The following is a 24,171-nucleotide window of genomic DNA, read 5'->3' as shown; positions in this document are numbered from 1 at the left end:
AACAGAACAAGCTTCTTCTACCATCACAGGTATCCCAACACAAAATTATTCACCACAGTAGGGAAAAAAGCCACAATAGATTTCAGATTGGCAGGTGTTTAAAACACAGAAGTACTTTCATTTTTTTGAAAACATAATATCCATTGTCTTCTTTTCAACAAATAATGTTGAAAAGACTGCAGTAGGTAAAAAAAAACCAAAACAACAAAACCAAAAGAACCAAAACCATGTATTTTTTAATTGGACTCACATCAGGAAGACGGGCTTTTTTTGGAGGGAAGGGAGGGTGTGACAAATAGGTAACTTTGTTTAAAGAGCTCTTTTAATATATCTGACTTGTTTTAAGTTTTTTCCAGGCCTAAGAGTGAAATCAGGGTGTATACACTTTATACTTCTGTGGCCCATGGGTCTCCTGTTTCTCTGAGAAGAAAAATGGGTGTTTGAGCTGAAAAAAGTTCCTTCACAATACACACACCAGCACAGAGCTGGGTACAGCGGCATTGCTGTGGTGCATAGAGGGCTGGGCAGATGTTGCCTCCTGAGTGTTTATGGCATGTGTGCAAGGCTAGAAGAGCTGGTGCACAGCAAGGGCTGGAACCCACATGTTTCTGCAGCTGACCTGCCTTGCCATTAGGCCAAATTCCGCTGCTTCTGTGAGAGTGGAAAACCTGAAATCGTGATCACACCTCACACAGCTGCACACTCTAGGCCATGGAAGCAGGCTTTCTTCCACAGCACTGATGCAAGTAAGGAGGAGCTGGCACAGGCTGCTGCACACCTTCTTTGCTGAGGAAATTCAATCACTTTTCATGACGATCACCAAGTCAGGGAAAGCAAACTCACACCATAAAGTGGAAAAATTCCATACAAATATCTCTTAAAGTAGTGCCTCCAAATTTTCTCTAGAAATGAAAAATAGATTCGGATTCATTTTATCAGGAAAGGTTGGACCAGATCATCCTTGAGGTTCCCTTTCAACCAGGTATTTTATGACTCTTTCAGAATCTACTGGAGACTTGGGAAAAATTTTTAGTAGAGATCTTAAATACTGAAAATCTGTGTTAGAAAGGAAACAACACAAATTCCTACTCAATATAAAGCCCATTAGGAATAGCTACTTCAATGAATTTTGCTTTTGGGACAAAGTATGTTAAAAATTGTGAAAAAAAATTGCCAACTTCTGTGCTGTCTGTGTAGATGTATGTTCAAGTCTAAGGTTTCAAAATTACCCCGTCAGTACTGGGAAAGACTTTTATGTGCAAGACTGGAAACATCTTCTGTCTCAGGCTAAACTAAAACTATACAGAATTTTGTGGCTACAAGCAGTAGCCACAGTAAAAGGACAGAGGCAAAATCAAACCAATATGTACTTTCTGTACTGTAATATGGAGTCTTTGGCTTTCAGAGCCCTAAAGTGAGGGGAAAATATACTTAGGCAAACAAATTCTGGTGCTATAAAGATTATGCTGTGTGTGTGTGTGTGTGGTGGGGGGTGTCTCACAAAATCCTTCAAATTGAACTACACAGCAGAATTTAAACCTGCACCTGTTTCTTTGAGTTTGCAGACACTGACACACGTGGCTTTTCCATTAAAACATGGCAGCCTAACAAACTGCTTACAAGCTCTGACTTGATGGAGTAATACAGACTTTTTATGACACTTCAAACATGTAAAGTGGCTTAAACTGAAATCATTACAAAGTGAATTATGGTTCACTATGGCTAAAATACTCTGAAGATCCTGTGCTCATGTTTCAGCTGTTAGAAATACACATAATTGAGGATTCAGCTTTTTTTTAAAGCTTTGCTTCATTTTAGATTTACCATGGAGAATGTTTAGACAAAAATAAGGAAAGTAATTTTGCTGCATTAAAAAAAAATTCTCAACATATCATTTTGTCTCAGCATGAAGAATTTAAGAAGGCTGAAAGAGCATCTAAGGTAAAGGATGAATTTGGAATGGAAAATGGAACTCAAGCACCTATAAGTTGAAGAATGTATGTGGATACTGCAAAAATTGCACTTTCTGTTTTTATGATGCAAACTAAAATACTGAAATCAACCATCTAAAGTTGAAGTCATAATAATTTGACAGTGGAAAAAAATAAACAGATATGGAAATAATTGTAAGTGTTCTACCTCTAAAGTGAATTATTTCAGATGTGCCAACCACCACAATACAAAGCAGGAATGCATAACCAAACAATGTCAGCTAATTAGTAGATAAAGCACATCTCGAAATTTTACCACACATTTTACTAATTGTTTATAGCATTTTATGATTGCAAAAGGCTTGACACTGCATGAACTCTTTGGGGAAGAAAAATAGAGAAAAGGGGTTAATTGCACATTCATGCAAAGTAAGGTTAGGCTTCCAACAAATACCGAACCAACTTACTCTCTAAAGAGAGTTCCAACACAGGGGACAGCATGCAAAACGAAACGAAAACAGAACAGAACAAAACAAACAACAAAAAAGGGAAAAAGATAAAAACACACAAATTAGTGGCCATCAATACGACATTCCTGTATGGAATATAAACCAAAATAAAACAAAAAAGGTACTTCAAAACTTTTATGACAAATTTAAGTAATTTTATTGGGATACCCAATTTAATTTTAAAATAAACACTTGGCACGTCCTTTAAGTAATTCTCCCATTTTCTCCTCCAAATATTATTATTCTCTTATTCTATGCAATTCCCTCCATCCAGATATCCTGTTAAAGTAAACTTTATAAAATTCCACAAAAGTGATGACAGAGTAATTCCTACAGACACTTGAGTAGAGTTTAAGATGAGATTTATGTAGGTGTATATGTGTGATTAAAAAAAAAATCACAGCTGATGAACTCTTATATTTAAAGGGCTCTCCTGATAACATATTGATAACTATTAATAGTTTTGCAACACCAAAAAGCAGGCAAGGTTTCAGGGATTGGAACAGCTGTACCACAGGTCAAACACAGGCCAAATTTTCTTGAAGCTACATTATTTCATATCATAGTGGCTAGTAAACAGAACAACCAACTGAACAAGTCAATATAACATTTTAAAAGGTTTATTTAAAAGGTAAAATGCTCTTTTATTTCTAGCTCTGACATATACATTGCTACAAATACTATTATCACAGAACAAGCACAATTAAACCAAGCTGCTATTAACCATTTGGTCATTACTTCATTTAAAAAGTAAATATTCCAGCAATATTTCAATATTTAATATTCTTTCCTCTGCTTTTTATGTAATGTTTTTTCTTTTTAACTGCTTGGTTTAGTCTTTTCTTCTGGATTTCTGCAGTATGTGATCAACTTTAATGCCACGTTGCTGTGGGCAGTGCAAGTTATTTCCAAAATATGTGGTGTCAGAGATAGCAGCTCTCACTTTTTCCAACAGGAAAAATAAAGAGGACAGATGAACACTAAAGTTAACCTGTCAAGACCTTTTATCACTCTGAATTTAATTTTCCATTGCAGCAATAATAAAGAATTTTACATATTTTTAAAAACGTGTAAAATGTATTGCACAATCAAAGTAGTTTTTCAGGATTCTTCTGGGAAAAGTCAATACTTCTGAAATAATACCCTATTATGAATTCACCTTTGTAATTTTATCAATTCTGAAATACCGACACAAAGTGGGACATGTTATACTCAACATAAAAGACACCACTTCATCCAAACAAGCCTATAATTAAATAAAATATAAAGTTAGGTACTTTTTTTATATTATTACATTTATCAGGATCCTTCCTTACCTGCATTCCTTCTGCTGTGAAAAACTGTGATGTTTAATCAAGCTGTACTAGTAACCCACTTCCCACAAAAACTGTAAAAATACTATCATGCAAAGTAACTCACTTAAAAAGATTTTGTCTTAAGAAACAGAAGCATTATTTTCCTTATTGTATCATCCATACTGAGTCATTACCTAAGTAAAAGTGAATAAACCATCACATTTTCTTTTATACCAAAGTATAGTCTCATTATGGAATATTTAAAAAATTATGTAAAAATTATTCACCAGTCTCAACTGGCAGCCCTATCTACGAAATTCATGGAAGGTATCATAAGCTATGATAATACACAATGTCCTAGAAAATAAGTAAGTATACACTTGATGTAGTTTATCTGATTATGTATGATTTAGTCAGACAACTTTATTTATAACTTAAATTACTGCAGAGCCTTTTCTTCTCATTGAGAGAAAATCTATACTTTTGTTGAAGTGGCCTCTGTAAATAACAACCTCTTAAAAACACAGATTTTCAGCACAAACTCTTGAACTACTTCAATGCATTTTATATGACATTGACCTTCACTTTATTTCCATGATCCTGCAGAAAAAGGGTGGAAAATTATCTTGTTCAAAACTTCAAATTAAATTAATTGCAATCTGATACCATTAACTACTCTTGCTTGAGAAATTTTACATAGGGAAATATCACTGACGTAATTTACCATAACTGCCTTTCTTTTAATTTATGTTTTCAGAAATTTATGAAAATAAGAAAAACCTACACATACCTTACTGTGAGGATCAGCAAACATTCTTGTGAAGATCTCACACAATCTTTTCAACTCAACACGACTGTCAAAATGACAACAATACATTAGTCAACTCCCCTGCTAGTTCTGCTAGAACACTAATGCATAGCAATCAGTGAAATCACTACTAAATCTTGAATCAAATAAGCTAGTAAATTAGGTTTTGTTTGAGACATGGATAAAAATGTAATAAATTTCATCTAAAACGAGACTTCAAACCTCTTTAAGTATCTCTTTTAAACTGTCTCATGTATTATACCATATTTTTGTAACAGCGCAGATACTGAAAAAAGTGTTCTTAGTAGAAAGTAGTAAACTATTTCTTCTGAATAAATATCCCCAAAATTGTAGTAATAATAAAAAAAAGGCCTTCTTTTGATAGTAGATGGAAGCATCTTATGAACACTCTGTATGGCAATAATTCTCTATTGTGTATTCCCTACATCCACTAGTATATAAACATACACTAGCAGCCAGAAGTGAGAAAAGCTTCCTTGCTCCTTCCCCCACCTTACTCTCACAGACACACCGCGCCTTCCCTCTCCCCTGCCTCCCACCAACACTGAAACAAGATGTTTCTCTATTGAGATGCCATCCTACCTTAGAGTTCTCTGGTTCTTTAGCAAGTTCTGCAGGCCTAGAAGGCCTTCTTTCCTCTCTGACCAGTTGGTGCTGGCACAGCGGTTCAGGACCTCAGCCACATCTTCTGTCTGCCTCATGTAGGTGGGGATGCTCCCGTTCCTGGAGCTGTAGGACCTCTCTGAACAGGCACTTGATGCATCACTGTTGGCATCATCATCTGAGTACATCCCGTACGATTCGTATCTTCTTCGCACGGGCTTCTTCTATTGTACAGAGACAGCCCAGATCAGCACTGATCCTCACAGGGATAATACAACATACCCATAGCGGGGCATAAGGCCAACAGTTCCAATAACTGGTGTGACCCCTACTCCCTGCAGTGACAAATGGCTCCAACCATTCAGCAGGTCAAACCAAGTTAATGAAAATATTCTGAAGTATGGCTTACATAATATTCCAAACATAAACCCAAAGCAAACGCAGAGAAGACATACGTTTGAGGAAACATTTAACTTTAGGTCCTTTTCAAGAACCCACAAAATTGCATAATGGGATGACAAAAGATTGTTGCAAGTTAGTTATTTCACTTCATAGCTTTATATACATTACAGAATTTAAGAATCAGAGGTCTACACAAATTCTGACATTTTAACTAATTTTGTATCAAACATGTTAATATCAAAATATTAAACTATTAAAGAAGAAAAATAGTTTCTATACCTTAGTCCGTATGTCTCCTAAGAGCTGTTAGCAGTAAATTATTGAAAAGAAACAGAAATTGAGAACAGGAAGGTAAGGCATGGCAGCACCGTGAGTAATAAACTTCCTGCCACTGGACAATATATAGTCTTACTGTAAATTTTGTTCTTAGCTCTCTGTGTCTGATTAGCACATTGTCAAGATGTAGTTTGCTAAGTTTCCATTTCCAGTAAAGTATTACATATCATGGGCAGGTTGCTCACAAAGACTTCTCTCTCAACATTTTTGTGTCTTATGTGGTGATATTTAAGCATGAACACATTAACTTAACACATGCAGGCAATTTTTATTTTACAATCAACTTTAAGTTAAGGACCAAACCTTGATTTGAACTATTTAATATCTAAATTTTGTCATCGCAATAATAACAGTCAATGTTCTACAAAAAAAAAAAAAAATTGATTACATAATGCAAAATTCCAAATTTCCTAAAATAAAAAACAAGCCAACACAACAAAACACAACATACCAAAGATCAGAAGGGGGAAAGAACAGCTATTTATCCTAAAATGAAAAAAAACCCACACACGCCTGCAAAACAGCTCTTGCCATTCAAACTCTGGAGCTGAAGTCAGCATTTAAAAACTCAGTTTCATTACATACTCAAAGAAGCAGTAGTATAAGTGATCATTTTCCCCTTAATTACCACTGCCGTTTGCACAGGGCTCTCATTTTTAACCATGGAATAACTTCAAGGATATCACAATACCAATCACTAACTAATCAATACAACAGGTAACAAGCAGGCTTATTGTCAACAGAACGAGCATAAATACATGTCCAAGAGAATAACTGAAGAGAAAAATCACAGAGATGTTAAGTGTTTTGGAAAAGATACACCATAAGGCAAAAATAAAAAAACTTTTCAGTAAATGAATCTGAAATGCCAAAGATGGTACTAAAGTAAAAGACAAAAATATGGAATGACTTCCATTATTGCTGCATTTTATATAGCAATATTCAAAAGAGATCTTAGGCAGAAGACTGACACCTCTTTGGCTTCACCATCACTAAAATTGGCCAAGTATTTTTCATAAAATAAAACAGAGAAACACAATCTGGAATATTTTTGAATTTATATTACATATGACAGGACTCTACATTCCAGCATTTAAAAATACCACTATGAGTGTGAATCTTCAGTCTATGGTAAAACAGTGAGAGTGTTTATTAGCAGACTTCCATCTACATGGAGCCATTTGTACAGACAACCTGTACCATTTAGAGCATGGCAAGGAACCAGGCATGCAAGTGCTACAATAATAAAATTATGCTGCTCTTGATCCTTCTCTGTAATGTCAGACTCTAGTTAGAATATACTAATTAATTTTCCTCTAACATTTCTAGCAGCATCATTTCGCTGAAGAAGCTTTATTGCTTCAACAAAGCAGGACATATTAAAGCCTCAAGAGCAGTCATGGGAAACATGATTTTCTCCTCAACTTCTACTCTTACTAGATAATTTGCCCAGCAAATTTGAAAACTAGGAGGCTGCTAAAAGTACTGAAGATACTCTTAGTGATGCACTTGTGTGGAAAGGACCATAGCACATGCTTTCCAGTTATAGCCAGAAAATTTCCATGTTCCATAGACTGTTATTCTACTGTTCCCTATTCCAAAATCCAGACTGAATTCCAGTTTACAAACCAGCATTAATGCTGAAAACATTTAGCAAGTTTGTAATAACAGAAAGGGGAAAAATGCACCTAACTTCACCATGACTTCCTATGCAAGATTTCACAGATATTCTGATCTGTACGCCAGTGAAGGCACACGAATTTTAAACTAGTATGTCAAGAAAGAAGTATTACCTAAGAAATCAATAGTCATACTAACAATATGACAGAGTTCTTCAGAGTTTGAGATTTTGTTTCTTTCTATTGAGTTATATCTGACTGTAATTTAGAGTCTAATTTGTAGTTTTTTACTAACTTTTAAAATAACAGTTTTTCTTAAACCAGAGAAATAACCATTCCTTTAAAGCATTCTGATAACTAGAAAACAGATAGCTGCAAGTATTTAATGAGATGCAAATAGCATACAATAATTGATAAAAATGTATCTGATTCATAGCATCAGGACTTTAACTGAGGATTTCAGCTTACTGATGTAAATATCAGAATAGCAAAATACATCATGTGTTCAGTTTGGCTTACAGGGGCAGGAAGGCAGAGGAGCCACAGCCACCTTTTTAAAGAACAACACAGCTTAAAAAAGAGAATAACCAGTTTTAACTTAGTGTAACATTTTGAAAACAACAAAGGAAAACAAAAACTAAACTTATGAGATGCTACCTGCTGTGCTGGTTTTGGCTGAGCTAATTTTCCTGACAGTGGCTGGTGTGGGGCTGTGTTTTGGATTTGTGCTGAACACATCTTTGGTCATATAGAGAGGTTCTGTTATTGCTGAGCAGGGCTCACACAGAGCTGAGACCTTTTCTGCTTTTCCTACTGCCATGCTGGCCAGGAAGCTGGGGGTGAATGGGACACTGGGAGGAGATGCAGCCAGGACAGGTGACCCAAACTGACCAAAGGGACATTGCAGAGCATGTGACATCATGCTCAGTATATAAAAGGAGGGGAAAAGGGGGAAGAGGAGGATGTTTGGAGTGGTGGTGTTTGTCTTTCCAAGTCATTGCTATGTGTGATGGGGCCCTGCTCTGCTGGAGATGGCTGAACCAATTTCTTGTTTGGCTCCGCCTGGGTGCATGGCTTTTGCTTTTTTGCTTTCCATAATAAACTGTCTTTATCTCAACCCACAAGTTTTCTGACTTTTACCTCTCTCTGACACCAGTGGTGGGAGAGACAGAGTGGCTGTGTGGCGCTTGGCTGCCCAACCATTTTCTCTCTTCAGCATCAATTTCACTTGCTGTCAGACAGAAAAACTTTAAGTGGCACCCCGGTGTCTGGTAAGCAGAGGGCTTTAGCTATCATCATTCCTAGCTCTAACAAGCCTTCAACCTATCCTGAAATTTTTCTGACTGTTGTGAGAAACTGCTGGTCAGTGCTCCCTGCTCAAGTGGCTCCTTAGGCTACTCCAACACAACAGACCAAGACTGTTTCCTGTCTGCCATGAAAAAAAGCATGCTTCTCAGAAGTTAACACTTCTGTAGGGAATGAAAATTCCAGTACTTGCAGCTCCAACAACTCAGTTTCTTTGGGTTTTTCCCCCCACGAGAAGCCAATAAAACAATAAATTACAAGTTCTTCTGCATGCTAATGTACAGGAATCAAACACCTGAAGAGCCTGTAACCCACACAAGGTAAGTGTGTGATTCTTACCAAAGCATCTGCTACTGCCTCTTCCACGTCAGAACCTGTGTTCAGGACTCGCATAGCACTGACTGAGGACGATAATCTACTCGACTGACTAATTCCAAAGCCAGTACCTGTTACAACAACAAAAAGAAAGACAAAGAATTCCATCAGAATAGAAAGCTGGGATGTAAATATCACACTCACTTATAAAAACCCAAGTAGAAGAAAAGCATTTGCTTAGCATTTTTAGTAAGTTATGTAGTGGATAAAATAAACATTTCCATTCTGAAGTCTATAGCGGCACAGACAAAAGTAAGAATTCAAGTAAGAAGCCAGTCACCTACAAATGTTCTGTTCCAACATCACATGGAAAACCCCCTATAAAACGATGGTTTTATCTGAAAGAAGTTTTGCTTTTTTAAAAATTAATGTCTTCTTCATTTTGGGTTTTTGTTTTCATTTAGAAAGAAAGCAAATACAATAGGAAGACTATTGAGACTGTTGATTAGAAAACTACATGCATAAAGGATGCTCTACAAATACTAAAAAAATAAAAATCTAAAAAAAGTTTTTCTGCAAGTAAAAAAATGTTGTTAAGGAAAAAAAGGATTAACATTGGAGGATGAGGGTGGAGACAACATCTAGCAACATAAACACATCTACCTGGATTATTAAAACCACAAAACTCAAATTAATATAAATAATGCTTTCTAAAACTGAACTATGAGAATAACCAAGTGGGTGGGAAAAAAAAAATCCAGGATGACTGCACAGATGACAGCAAAGGGTACTCATCCTTCACCTGTGGCCCCATAAGCATCAGGAGCGTAGAGGGCACCAGTGGATCTGGAGTGATGTCTGGAAGCTGCAATAACAGGATTAGATAAACCCTATCTATGACCATGGAATCACAGTGCTGCAATAGCTGCTCAGGCGAACAAGAGAGTATTTATCAAAAAGATTCAGCTTAAGCACAAGAAACTGAATATTAAACAGAAGCAAAAATCTTCAGAGTAGTTCTTTGATTATGCCAAATATGATTATATAGGTTTATGTACACTGGACATTTCATGCATAATTTTTTTTAATTTACAAGATTAAGAGCAGGGTAAAAGCAAGTACGTTTAAGTTCAAAGAAGAAAAGGTGCACAGACACACATGCACACACTCACACACAAACAGAATCCTCAGAAACAGCTAAAAAGGTATCAGTCCACTGACACTGATCTTGCATTGTGGACTTAACTAAATTCTGTGTGCTCCAGTCAGAGCCAGAGCTCACACATCAAACACTCTCTGCAAAAAGTGCCTCCTGCACGAACCTGCTGTGCTGGCAGCTGACAATTTGTACACACTTGAATTCTTGCCTATGCTGCAGACAACTCAACCTCAGCAAAAACTCAGCACTATGAAAATGAAGTTAAATATACTCAATTATAATTAAAAGTTTAATATAAGCCAACCAATGCAATTAATAATTCACGTACTTACTATTTTATTTAAATGAATAAAATGTGACGCTGAAACACGTTAGTTACTACAGCTCATTACGATTCTTTAGTTATGGCAACTGGAAACTGGAGATCCTTAAGGATTTCTGAATAAAACTGAGTACCTCACTCCTTATGGCACTTGTATAAAACTACTTTTTTAGTGATTCTCAAGAAGCTGACTCACCATTGCTAGTATTTTCTTTCTTAAAACAAGCGATTTTTAAATTAGATGTGTTTTCTACAATTCAACGTTTTTCTTCAGTTCACTTAAGTCAGAATTTTATTGCCACATAAATGACAATTTAAACTTGAACTCAAATGTCCACCCACAAAGGCAAAACTCCTAGATAAAATCTTACAATTTAATAAATAACTGTAAAAGCACATATCTTACTCCTTCTGGATATATAAAGTAGCACAAACAGACAAATCAAATTAATCATCCTTTTCTCCGATTAGCAAAGACCATTCAAGAGTCTGATTTGAATCATGTACAGGTGAATCATGGATCAAACAACATTTTGGGAAGGACCTTTTAACCTGAGTGCACTTCCACAACGATCCTAAGCCTTGTAAAGATCCCAGAAACAACACTCTGTCTTTACACATTAAGCTCTCCACCCCTTAGATAAGGTACAGTGATGTACTTTATTTCTAACTAATTCTACATGAAGATGTTTGGCTAGGGCATTTAAGTTTGGAATTAATGCTTCATGGAATTCTTGGTTCTTCAGAAAGTGCATCTCAGCATGGAAAAGGAGACAGGACTGAGGATGTCACAACACAGACGTCACAGCTGACAGCTCTTTAAATACAAGCATGAATGGGATAAACCTTCCCCTTACTTTCCATCAATGAATGCTGAAAATTACAGGTTCAACTGAAAACTAAAAATTCAAACTTCAGGCTAGAAACTTGAAATTACTCCTGTCCCTACATACATTTGAAATATGCTGGACAAGTTTTTAAGACAGTGAAAAAAAGCATTATATATAGGGTGAAACGTACCTCATTCCAAAACATATTTTCAAGAATATTCTTTGTAGCCCTCAAACTGCAGAAAATGTCATGTATTTACTTTTGCTGTTTCATTTTTTTAAAGTATGAATCAAAATAAGACTTTAAATGGACTTAAGACTAAGATGAAATGAATGATTTCTTAGCTAAAATATGGACATTAAACTGGTCTGATATTTAATACTGACTATATTTAACAAAAGTAGACACTTCTATATAAATTACAAATCACTTGCTTCTTAATGGCTCTTATCTCCCAGTGTATAACATTATACTGAGATGTGAGATTACATAAACACTTCATACCAATGTATACAGTGAAGCCATTATGTAGCATTTAGGACATTTTATACCCTAAAGGGGGATAAAATCCATTTTATTTCATGTTTGTTCATAAGCAAAAATTTCTGTGCTGACAATGAGAGGCAATACAAATTATATTCCCCTATTCATCCCCACGTCAAGCTGCCTCTAGATACACAGAGCTGAATTTGCCTTATTTCATATGTCACTTCTACCAACAAAACAATGAATGACATTTTAAATAATTCAAATAAAAAGTCATGCTAAAAGAAATTTTCATTTATTCCCATTCCCAGTATAATTTCCTTTTTTTTTTTAACCAATGCTGGATTCCTATACGTATTACTTTGCATTCTCTGTGCTACTAGACAATTCCACCTATTTCACTAGTACTTGCTTTGATATCTAAATTACAAAACTGAACTACATATAAAATAAGAATAAAACCTCCAGTGGCATCTATCTCAAATATCTCATGGTATTGCCTAACACAGACTTCTTAAGATAGCAAGCATTTGACCAATTACAAAATGTAAATCTGATCTTGCATGCATGTTATTCAAATCAAGCTGTAATGCAGCAAAAGAAGCACCAAGAGTTCTGGAAAACACCCTTGTTTTTAAAAGAATAGAAGGTACATAGGTACTTCAACACAATCTCCCAGCCATGTTTTGGAAAAAAATTACAGGTTTCCCAATGGATCCGGCATAACATCTACTTTTAGTATCATTTCCAATTAAACAGCATCTGGGCAAACTAGCATTAGTTACTCAAACAGTCTTCACTCAATCTGTACTCTCCCAATAAAACCATGGCTGGCAGGAAGCCCGAACAGATCACAACATATGTCCAGTGCTAATTAGGAGTACAATAGGGTGCCTCAATTTGAAATAGAAATCAGAGATTTACTATTTTCAGACTATGTTTAACAGCCAGTATTATGAAGTCCTTAAGTGTAAGCTACACTGAACAAAGCAAATAAGAAGGACACATACTGAAGACTATTTCAGACAAAGGTAACACCAAAAAGAGATCTGTTTCAGATTCAATTGCACAGAGTTTAATATTACCAAAAGAGCAAAACAAAAACTCAATCATCAAACCCAATATGTAAAAGCACTTTAAGCAAAATATACGATCAACTTTGTAGTAACCTTGCCAAAGATACATGGAGATGAAAATCTTCCTTAATCCTTAACAACATGGTAAAGTAATAATAAATTAATATCTTTATGCCTCATTGACATCTCAGAAACAGACAATCTTGCAAAACCTTGCAATTTGTGTTAAACGAATAAGCTGCTGACTATAGCTGAAGGGACATAATTAAGCATATTTTCTCCTTACAAACTAAAATAATTCATTGACTAGGTAGAAAATTTTGAGCAACAGCTGACCCTGCACTCAAGCACCCAAGCAATGAAAAGAGAAACATGCAATTTCAAAAAAATATCCAAAAACCAGGAATGCCTTTTCAAAATGGCATCTGGACACTGTGCATCCATCACACACCTTTCTAGACTTGGTACTTGAGACTGAGCCTAGCAAAGCCTGTATTTCTGTGTGCAGCCCATTCACACACTGCTCAGTCCTCCATGGGGTAGGTGGGGGGAGAGCCGAAGGAAGGGAGAAGCCGGTGGGCAGCTAGCAGCTAAAGGCAGGGGCACGGATTCGTTAGGAGGCAGGACAGCCATGCACGACGAGGCTCCGAGTACTTACCCAGGGGCGGGAAAGAGCGGACAGGGCTCGTGTCCCTGCTGCTTTCACGGCTGGCCTCCCTGCTGCAGCCCTGACTCACACTAGGCCGAGGAATGCGGCTGCCTCGCGCTAGTATGATTCAGGGTGCAGGCAAACAGCGGCACAAAGGGAGAAGACATAAGAAAAGTTGCAGTTTTAATGCAATTCTGTTCCGCAGTAAGATCAAAGACGCGTTTCTAAGAAAAGACATTGATGATTATGTCGCATTTTAAGTCATAACCTTTTTTACGGACTCTCTTGATTGTGGTGGGTTAGTCTAAGTGTGGTCAGTTCAATGAAATTATTTTTTTGTACAGCTTAAAATGGAAATTTACTAACTCTTCACAGAATGGTTGAAAGACCCGTTGGAAGGGATGGAGAAAAAATGAACAACATTTAGTAATGATTCAGAATTTGTGCTCAAGATGAAGTTAACCAAGAGTAGCACCAATGGAATACTCCACAGCCTTACAAAGAAGGAAAATAAAATTATGTGGCTAAGATAAAAATCAAAAATACAAAGGAAGAACAGCATCAACATCATTCAAATCAACAGACGTTTTTCAATAACGTTGTTTGCAATAAAGAATAATCTAATTATACTGAGGCTGAAGACATGTAACCTTCATTTTAGCATCACAGCATTTACACATGTGCACACACACACACGGAAGACATGAAGTAATGAAGAACATATTTCCAAAATAGTATTACACTTTCATTCAAAGGATATGGGTATTTTGGGTGTGAAGTGAAAAAAAGAGAAGGAAGAAAGGAGGTGAGGAAAAGAACAACTACAACATTCTGACAAGAAAAAACTCAAATTTTAGCTTCAGTTTAAAACTGTCTTGTGTATCGAAAACTAGTCTCAGAAAACAGCCACATTCTGGGATGTATTCTATGTTTTTCATCCACCTATAATTACACAGCAGCTGTAAATATCCAGCACTTAAATTAAGAAGGGCTATAAAGAAACCAAGAGTTATTTGGTGACTCTTACCTACTGACAACCTAGAAGGACTAGCTTCTCTACTGCATCCCTGACTTCGTGGGATTTTGCTCCGTTTTTGTGCAGCTGCAGGATTCACCAACACTCTCTGAACTCCTGTGTTCATAGTGGAAAGTGTGGTTGTTGTCAAAACTCTTCCAGGAGACCCAGATCTACTGCCAGCTGAAGGTAGAATGAATAAATATTAGCAACACCACAATGGAGAAACAATCATGGTAAAAAGAAAATAATACCTCAGATTAGTAGGAAGGTGGTGGCAGACTGAAATGATCAGGAAAACCTTACAAGGTAAAAACATGAAACAGAATGCCTTGGTCCGAGTTCTTCCAGTACTGCATACAAGGTAGTTAAAATTACTGATGCAAGGAAGCACTTGACATGGTATTTAGCACTACATGAGCTCAAGAAACCACAATTATTATTTCTGGGCTTTGTCAAGAGTTCCACGGTCCCTAAAATGAATGTGTTCTTTTTTTTTAAGCTATGTGGTCTTACTAACCACATTTTCTATTAATAAAGAAAAGCAAACAAACAAACCTGTTGGAAAGCTAAAAGGAGAAATTTTAAACTAGGATTTCATCACTATCCCAGCTCTTCCAATGTAATCAGTGTTAGAGTTAATTAATGATGTAATTTTCCTAATATTTGAAATCTTCTCCCTTGTTTAAATGCATGGTGCCTTCAACGACTATTCTGACATTAAATAAAATATGACAGAAGACAGATTACTCATGCACATTTCTGTGGAGGTTACCCCACAAATTACAGAAAACCTTCAATTAATTCTAAACAAGCTAAAAAAAATTGACTAGGATATATTTAAGTGTCTTAAATTTCTGTTAATTAAAACTGTATAGTACAAAGTACTACAGATGTTCCAGGTACACTATCACTACCAGAAAAGGTGGTCACTTATCTTTAATTTTAGTATTTCAGTTACAGAACATTTAAATTCTAAGTTTTTAGCAAAGAACTCATTCTTCCCTAGCTGTAACTAATTTAGATCGCCAGCTGACATTAATATATTGCTTCCAGCTATACAATTCAAGAAATATGACCAAATAAAAAGCAAACCAGAATTTCAATCAAAGACTAATTACATACAAATCTGAACCCTTCATTAATCTTTAAAATACAATCAGGTAACTGTATGACCACAGTGATGCTATCAGATTTACAGACAACATGCAACTTTTCAAGTGAATTTCATGGGTTACTTCTCATGAGACATGTGGAAAAAAAGACACAAGTTGACTAAAGCTTGACTATATGGGAAAAGAAATAAAATCCCAAACAAAGTAAAACATATGCTGGGTGGAAGAGAGAAATCTAAAAAATGTACCATGCATGTACTTTCAGATTCATTGTTTGAATTCAAACTTGAAACGATTATTTAGCAAAATCCCTTTTCCAGACTATGGGCCTATTCAGCAGAAATGATAAATAAAGTATTATGCAGCCTGGAAAAAAACAAGCACAACTTCTATAGCAACAGAAGAATAAGCAAGCCTATAAAACTGTTGTTAAGTGCAAAAATTAAGGGTTTGACAGTTCCCTCATATCAGGGTATTTCAACTTAGAACTGATATTACGATGCCTTTTTCCTGTTTTGTAACTCTTTAAAACAGTAAAAAAACTATGGAAGGTTTCACTGTGGTGCAGACTTGTACATTTTCTTCAATAGGTCAGAAACCACTTGTTCTAATACTTCATTTAATCTTTCTATAGTTTGACCTGCAAAGTGTACCACTGCAGTGTAAACTAACTGAATACAGCCTGAAAACAGCAACACTGGCATACTCTTGTCACTATTACCACTACCAGCAGATCTAAGTGAGCTGAATGATGAAACAAAGATTACTAAAGCACTACCCCAAAATGATAAACCCATCTCATCTCTCCTGCTTTCTACATAAGGATTGCACCCAATTAAATTATGCGCAGCATATGGAAAAAAGCCAGCCAGAATTTCTGCTGAATAGGGTCCTTAAATGAGGTATGTCAAACAGGTGATCAAACAATGATGTGTACACAAATTCTGTAGACTCTTACCACCAATGGGGTTAGCAGACTGTGATCCTGAACAAGTGTAAAGGCAGGATTAGGGTAGGGATTTATAATCCATGAAGAGGGAGGGAGCAGAGCAGATTAAAAAATGAATGGCAAATGGAAATAAGAAAGCTTTAGTCATTTCACACAGGAAAAAAAGCCACAAGGGGGTTATGCTAAAGCAGTGCTATTAAGTAGCTTCCACAATTGAAGAATTAAACTCATATGCTATGTACAAAGCAGATGAAGCAAAGCTGCACAAGCAAATTACAATTCTTCAGCTTTCTAATCAACAACTCAACACTGAAGAATTAAATTTCAATTAAGCATGAAACTGTAGCCTGGATATTACTTGAAAAGAATATTACGTTGCCAAAAAGGTTCAAGAAGTTCAACAGTTGAACAAAAATTACACACGAGATCAAAACTTTGTTTTTGAGACACAACAGTAAAGGAACTGAGCTGCAGGTGCGGTGGATGACCAAAACAAAAAAAACAAATTCACAATGGCATAACTGAAAAGACTTGCATAGAATTCTTTGTTTTCCTCTTTAAAAGTAATCTTGAGTACAAAAGGAAGAATTTGTTTCCACTCAGAAATTCTCTGAATGTCAACTGTAATGCAATTTTAGCAGACCCTGTTAAATTACCTGATAATCAAACTGGAAAGAAGAGGAAAAAAATGTAACCATTTTTTTCCATAGGTAAGAATAAATAATGCGGCATTTACTTTATGTTAATTTAAAAATGGAAGAGTAAAGGGCTTTTAAAACCCTAAAAAAATATTTTTTGGTAAAAGCATTCAAATTTGCAAGTCTTTCATAAAATGATTTTTGAACAAAAGATAGCTGCAACCCAAAAATTAACAAAAGCATCTGTGCTAGAGTGGTTTTAAAAAAAATAGCTTAAATCTAGTATGAAGCTATTCTCTCATTATATAAGCTGGGGAACTAAAACAATCCCCTGTATGGAAACATTAAGCATCACGCTTCACACAATGCTGTGAAAATTTTCAGTCACATAAAGAAGCATCACCCAAATAGCTGGCATACAGTGCCTGAGAATTCTCCTTTGCCTGTCCATTTGTATTTGCCCTGTTTATCTTCCTTAAAACATCTCAGAATTCTTGTTCTCCCCCACTGACAGGTTATAATGAGCTATTTGAAGCAATCAGTTCTGAACAGAAGTAGTAATAAAAGGCTGTAAAGATGTATTCATGCATTTAATTTTTACACATCATCACATGTAGTCAGATCTAGTTATCTCAATTTATGTCTTCAGACATTAATACTGTGTAAAAATGAATTTTAAAAACCAACCCTGTCATTATTAGTAGAAAAACTGGAAAGGCCTAATTCTGCTTCTCTGGATATAGATTTATTTAATGTTATATGGCAGTGATCATCACTAAAGTATTATATTGCTACCTAAATTTATCCCCTTCCCCAGACATTTATCAAGCATCTTCACTTTTTACAAATTTACCAAAGCTATTAAAAATGTAAAAGTATTTTCAAAAAGCTTAATTCCAAACTTTCCTAAAACTAATGAAAAAATTGTTACAGACACTGCTTATAGCTTTTCACAGAAGGGAAAAGGGGATTAGAAGGAACTTTACCTTCCCTCCCTCTTAAATTATTGACATATTCTTTGTTTATAGTACAGTGTTGCAATCTGTAAAACAAGTTTTGCAGAACTTTTGTCCCAATGACTCATTTGAAGGCTCTCATTTCACCAACATTTCTGGGACTAGAGCATTGTCAAAGCCCTTAGGGGAACTTCTTCTACTGAATTTTAGTAGTAGTAGTAGCAGTAGTAGAATTTCAGTAGTAACTCCGCTGAATTTTTAGTATGCTACATTTATCTGTACACATTGTTTGAAAGCTTTATTTCAGAAAACCTGCATACACTAGATCAGGTTTGATCCAACTGTACTTGTTGGGAAATTAAATTATGGCAAGTACTCTAACAGGAAAAAACTTTTTTAACTTCTAAAATGATTCTATTTACAACAGATGCAGTCATTGCTATGAAGACAAATGCTTCTGCCATTAAAGAAATTATTAAAGGGTTTTATTAAAGAAAGTGGATATGGTTAGTGATAGCAAAATAACTGTATTGAAAATTTTAAACCTGGCAAAATTTACTGTTTTAGAACATTAGATCTGACAATTTATACAAGTGGGAAGTTAATTTTAATTTTAGTGCAATACAACATTATTGTGCATCTGTCTTCTTTTCATTAACTTAGTTGCATTTCACCTAATCAGAAAAAGATAAGAATCTGAGAATGCTACAGAGCTTAGTCAGAAAATGTCTGTTGGAGACATAAGATGCGTGGATGAATTGCTGTAGGTCAGTCAGAGCCAAGAGTGTGAGGTAATCAGGTCTTTTTAATTAATGACCAAGTGCTTGGCTACATCTGCAGTGGTTACTAAACACGCAGAGAAAATTACTGTGGAGTAGCTGACACACATTAAATTCCTTGTTTTAACCCTCTGACTTAACACAAGCTCAGTAACTGATTGTAACTTGAGGAGTTAGTATTTTTTCTTCAAAGAAGAGTTAAGTAAAGAGCTGTAATTCAAAAAAAGGAGTTTATACCCAAGAGCTACAGCAGTGCCTAGCCTAAAGAAAATGGGTATTTCTGGCTAAACTAAGACTATTTTAAAAATGGAAAATTAGGTCTCTCAGGTAATTGCCTTCCATTCTTCTCTATTACTAGTCCATGTTTACTGGTGCTTCATGTTGAGGAAGTCAGAAAAGGGGGGAAAAGAATGTTGAGAAGTTATAATTGAAGACAGAATTTAAAGATAGATTTCACTTCCTGCTACATTATCTAATTTAATTGGCAAACTAAGATCTAACCTAATATTTTGTCCAGAGAAAACATGAATCAGAAAAGCATGCAAATACCACTGATCCAAAACACTGAAAAAAATACCTTCATTTTGGTCTGGCGATGATGAACCTAAGGCACAGAACAACAACTCAGTATGTAGCTTTTTTTAAAAAAAATTAACTTTGACTGTAGCCATTGGTCAATGAATTTATGCTTAAGATTTGGCCTCTTTATCAGGTATAACTAATAAACAGAAAATACATACGCTGAGATTGTGACACCACTTTGGTTCTACTCCGTCCTCTGGAATCCGTTTTAGAATTTCCAATACCAACGGAAGGGGTGGAGAGCTTTGATCGTATACGACCTAGAAAAGAAAAAGGGCATTAAATCAGTTTTTCACAGCCATGCACAAAGCAGAGCATCAGTAGTATTTAGTAATATTTTATAAAGTTTCTGCATATAAAAGAAGCGCAATGTAACTCAACTGGTGACAATTCGCTTGGGATAATTAGTAGAAATTTGAACACCTTAAGGAATTTAATAGCTGAGGAAGCAAGATACTTCTCCTCTAATGCTACATGTTTCATCAAACAATTTGCACATTACACCTTCAACACCCTGGACTGGCTAACTAGCTCTTCCTTCCAACATATATATGTCAAGTACATTAAAAAAGGGGAAGTTTACTCAATACAATGCAATTCAAGCACTAATGTTGCTGTATGAGGTAGTGTCTTCTCATGATTGCTTGAGCTTCTAATTCTACTTTTGCTGTCATAAAACTACAGATTCTGAGCTTTCTTCCTAACTTCACTCCTCTTTTAAGAAACCTAAATATTTTTCATTACTGAAGATTCTACTGTTTTCCTGGCCCCAGTCATACACACTTCTACAGGATTTCCCAAACCTTCTAGAGCACTTTGCAGACACTAAATACATTCAAGTAGTTCTCATGACAACATGATATAAAGAAATACTACTTTCCCCACTAGACAGAAAGTTTAATTTGTCTCTTGCTTGGCGTAAGTATCTACAAATAAAACAAGATTCACTTTTCCCTAGAATGCCAAATGGCAAATTCTCTTGGGTTTGGTCAAAGCTTTCTGCATTACTAGCCATGTTCCTTGTAACATCCAGCATATACAAAGAAATTACAGAAGAAAGGAAGATCCCAGTTGTCTGAATTACAGCTATCTGAAAGATCATTCATAAAAGAAAATAGTGGTGTTGTATACTACATTTCCCAAGCCAACCTCTCAAACAGCAGCAAACTGAAATCACAACCAAACTCATGCTAACCATAATTCTTCTAAGCTGCAAGAACAAATCCCAATAAGTCTCTACAGGGTGGATCTAGCTCAACAAGCTCTACACTTTTAAACACAGCATGATTAAAATATTTCGTAGACATGCTGAGTAAATATTTGATCTAAAAGAATTAAGTACATAGACTGTTATTTAATTCTAGCCTCTTTAGGCTTTCCACAGCAGAATTTGGACATCAACCAAGTTAATATTATTCTTCCAAGTAGAGGGAATAGCCACAGATGAGAGTCTATAGGAAGAGAATCAGGATAAAGGTGGTTATTCACTAAAACAATAGGCTTAGCAAGTACAGTTAGATTAACTAGTGCAAACTCTACTAGTTATCCCCATGCAATGGCAATTGAGAGCTGTGAGACTGCAAGGCATGTAACTGCATTCAGAATTTGGCCCAAAACCTAGGAACACAGAGTGCCACTATTTCAATACTATGTTAAAGTATCACCTGGAACCTGTTTCATTTTTATAAATGTAAAATAAATCAGTTTGTGTCTGTCAGTTAAATGAACTGTTAACTCATTCGGAGTCTCTACATCCATTCACTAATGGCAGGTTTAAATGCTAATAACAATAGAAAATTAGCTTCCAAGTCTCACAGAGATGAGTAATAGTAGCACCTGCTTCCCAGAGCATGAACACATTTGATGAAATATTCTGTGACAAGATTTGCTTTAAAGAATGAATGCAAAATTATAAAGCCCCTGTATTTTCACAGTAGAATGTTAAGCAATGGTACTTCAGACTGCAGATGAGTAATTAAGAATTAAAATAAAAGCAAATGAATTTTAAAAATACATAACAACCAAGTATTAGATGCATAAGCTGTTAGCCCATAAGCCCGTATCTGTTATGAACCTCCACAAAGCCCAAGAAACACCAAGTTCTACTTTTAAAGCTTCATTTCTATCAATGAAAATATGAAGCTGAAAATATTAGCTAGTCTAACAAAGTAGTTTCTTACCATCTTCAGAAGCTGTTCCTAAACAGAAAAAATAACAAAATACATGATATTCCAAACAATACTATGTCTTTGAAATTTCTTTTTGAGATTAATCTTGGGAATCTTGACAAATTTTATCAAGTCAAGAGAGCTAATGCTTTTATGTTGCAACTCCATAACTGAACTGAAGTAAAATAATCAAGAAAATATCCATACTACACTGAGAGCAATTTACAGGAACAAAATGCACATCACTCCCTTTCAAACCACAAGTTCAATAGAAGAAAATTACAATTATGAGATCAGTCAAAAAATTACATATACATATCAAAACAGACATTAAAAAAACTGTAATGCAAGCTCTTCTGAAAATATGAAACATACTGTTATACATAACCTCAGAGAAAAACACAGACACAGTGTTTCCCACACTGGACAGTGATAATTTGACAGGAACTGCCAGCAAGAAGGATTTCTCTGAATTAATCCTGTGATTACTCTGAAGATACACATGCACAAGATCAAGTCTTGCTCAGAGACATGGAAGGAATATGAGCTTGCTGAAATCAGATCACACTTGGACAAGTATGCTGAGCTTAACAAGGCTTGATTTTTGATAATGTGAGAGTCAGACAAACCTTTTCCCATCAGTGCCTAGGAACTGATGGGACCCTGCCTCATCAGCAGTCCTTCCTCTAAGTTCCTCTGAAAGAGATCTTATTACACAATAAAATGCATACTAGTAATGATAAAAATGTGAAATGCCCTAAAAAAAAAAAAAAATCAAAGGATACTTCCATTTTTATTTTCACCCTCTACCATTTCTGCCTTGCAAGACAACTAAAATGATGAAAACATCTGTTAGTGTCCTTGGCTAGCCTGAACTCAGTCAGATTTGCTGGGAAAGTTTTCTCATGTTACAATATCTTCACAGAGCTATTTTTAAAAACTCCCTCTAAAAAACTAGTTCAGTGTGTATTTCAATGCACTTCACAAAAATCAGTTACAGTAATATGTAGGTAGGAGTGCCTCAAAGTACTGAGATAAAATTTGCCGGTTTGCAAAAACTCAAAACCAAACAAAAAACCAAACCCCCCAAACCCTGAGCTACCTCTCCAAATCCAACAGTCTTGCAGAGATGGATCCTGGAAGGCAGATCCTATGCAACAACTAAGACAGCCTAAGAGACTCCTAAAAGCTCCTAAAAGGGGTGGTTCTGTTTCTCGTTCCTCTCAGCCTTGTGCTACCACCTGGTCTGGATGGCTAAAGGTTCACTGGCAGCTCCAACAGCTAAATAACAGTATTAGTCACTTTTATGACATCAGTTTTATGGAGTTTGTTCACCTACAGTCATCAATAATGGAGTATCACAAGGTGCTAACAAAAGAAGAGATAAAAAATATGTGGACAAGGTTAGTGGGCAAAGGAAACATGATTAGTTCCTCCTGGTGATGGTTAGATCAGAACAGCTGTATCATACAACTACAGCTGGACAGCTGAGCTGTTTTCATTCCAAACGCAGATCATATCTGGAGATAGCTTCTAGAACAAAACCCCAACCTGTTAACTCTGATCAATTTTAAAGCACTTCCCTTGCTGCTTTAAACAGAAATGTGCAACATAGAAGTTGTGACTTCTGGACAGAACAAAAGAAAAAGCCTACATGGCCCTAAGAACCTTTATTTCTGGTGACAATGTTCAAAGCTCATAACTTGCTATAAATAACAGCTATAAACAAACAGCTATAAATAAAGCCTACTATATGTAGCCTAAGGAAATGTAATGTGGAAATAGGCAATACAGATTCTACTACCCTGTACAAACGCTCCTCATTTTATTAAACTAGTCTTGACATCTTCAGTGCTCAAAACCAGCTCCAATTCTTTCAAGAAGCATCTGTTTTGAAATTATCCAGGATTCTACTTTCTTACTCTTTTCATTTCTATGAGATACATTTGCTTCCAATAAGCTACTGATTCTTCCAAACATGCACAGTTAATAAATACATCACACAAAATATTAAGTAAGCAGCAAACTTATTAAGGACTTGTTAAGTGCTCCCAAGCAATAAATCAGAACTACAATCACCAAGCAGCAGGCTGGGACTGTCACTTTATTATATGAGAAGCATTATTTGCACACACCTGAAACAGACAATTGGTATGAGAAGCTTGAAGCTCAACTGTTTTGCAGTCCCACTATGTGTTTATAATAGAGTGAATTAAGAAAAATCAAGTGCTAAAACTTAGGTGGGACACTTGATAAGCTATTTTAACATGTAAGTCTTCTTCACAAATGATTCTTTAATAGA

The 24,171-nt window shown here is 35.7% G+C and overlaps 1 protein-coding gene across 20 annotated transcripts in view; it reads right to left on the bottom strand.

Moving 5' to 3' along the window:
- The window catches only part of CLASP2 (cytoplasmic linker associated protein 2), a 146,914-nt gene that overhangs the window by 26,393 nt on the left and 96,350 nt on the right, over nucleotides 1-24,171 (bottom strand). For 5 of the 20 annotated variants that reach the window (XM_058021685.1, XM_058021707.1, XM_058021781.1 and 2 more), the window contains 11 exons: nucleotides 21,882-21,899; nucleotides 19,860-19,961; nucleotides 19,697-19,723; nucleotides 16,756-16,782; nucleotides 14,695-14,865; nucleotides 13,677-13,784; nucleotides 9,947-10,009; nucleotides 9,169-9,275; nucleotides 5,849-5,872; nucleotides 5,147-5,391; nucleotides 4,526-4,589 (listed from right to left, as the gene is read on the bottom strand). In XM_058021685.1, coding sequence (XP_057877668.1) covers nucleotides 4,526-4,589; nucleotides 5,147-5,391; nucleotides 5,849-5,872; nucleotides 9,169-9,275; nucleotides 9,947-10,009; nucleotides 13,677-13,784; nucleotides 14,695-14,865; nucleotides 16,756-16,782; nucleotides 19,697-19,723; nucleotides 19,860-19,961; nucleotides 21,882-21,899 — 956 coding nt within the window. The remainder of the gene's footprint in view (nucleotides 1-4,525; nucleotides 4,590-5,146; nucleotides 5,392-5,848; nucleotides 5,873-9,168; nucleotides 9,276-9,946; nucleotides 10,010-13,676; nucleotides 13,785-14,694; nucleotides 14,866-16,755; nucleotides 16,783-19,696; nucleotides 19,724-19,859; nucleotides 19,962-21,881; nucleotides 21,900-24,171) is intronic. The other 15 variants (XM_058021737.1, XM_058021755.1, XM_058021818.1 and 12 more) reach the window with 9 other exon arrangements.

The sequence above is a fragment of the Melospiza georgiana genome, chromosome 1 (assembly GCF_028018845.1).
Source record: "Melospiza georgiana isolate bMelGeo1 chromosome 1, bMelGeo1.pri, whole genome shotgun sequence".
Taxonomy (NCBI): Eukaryota; Metazoa; Chordata; class Aves; order Passeriformes; family Passerellidae; genus Melospiza; species Melospiza georgiana.
This window is presented reverse-complemented; position numbering and strand designations above follow the sequence as displayed.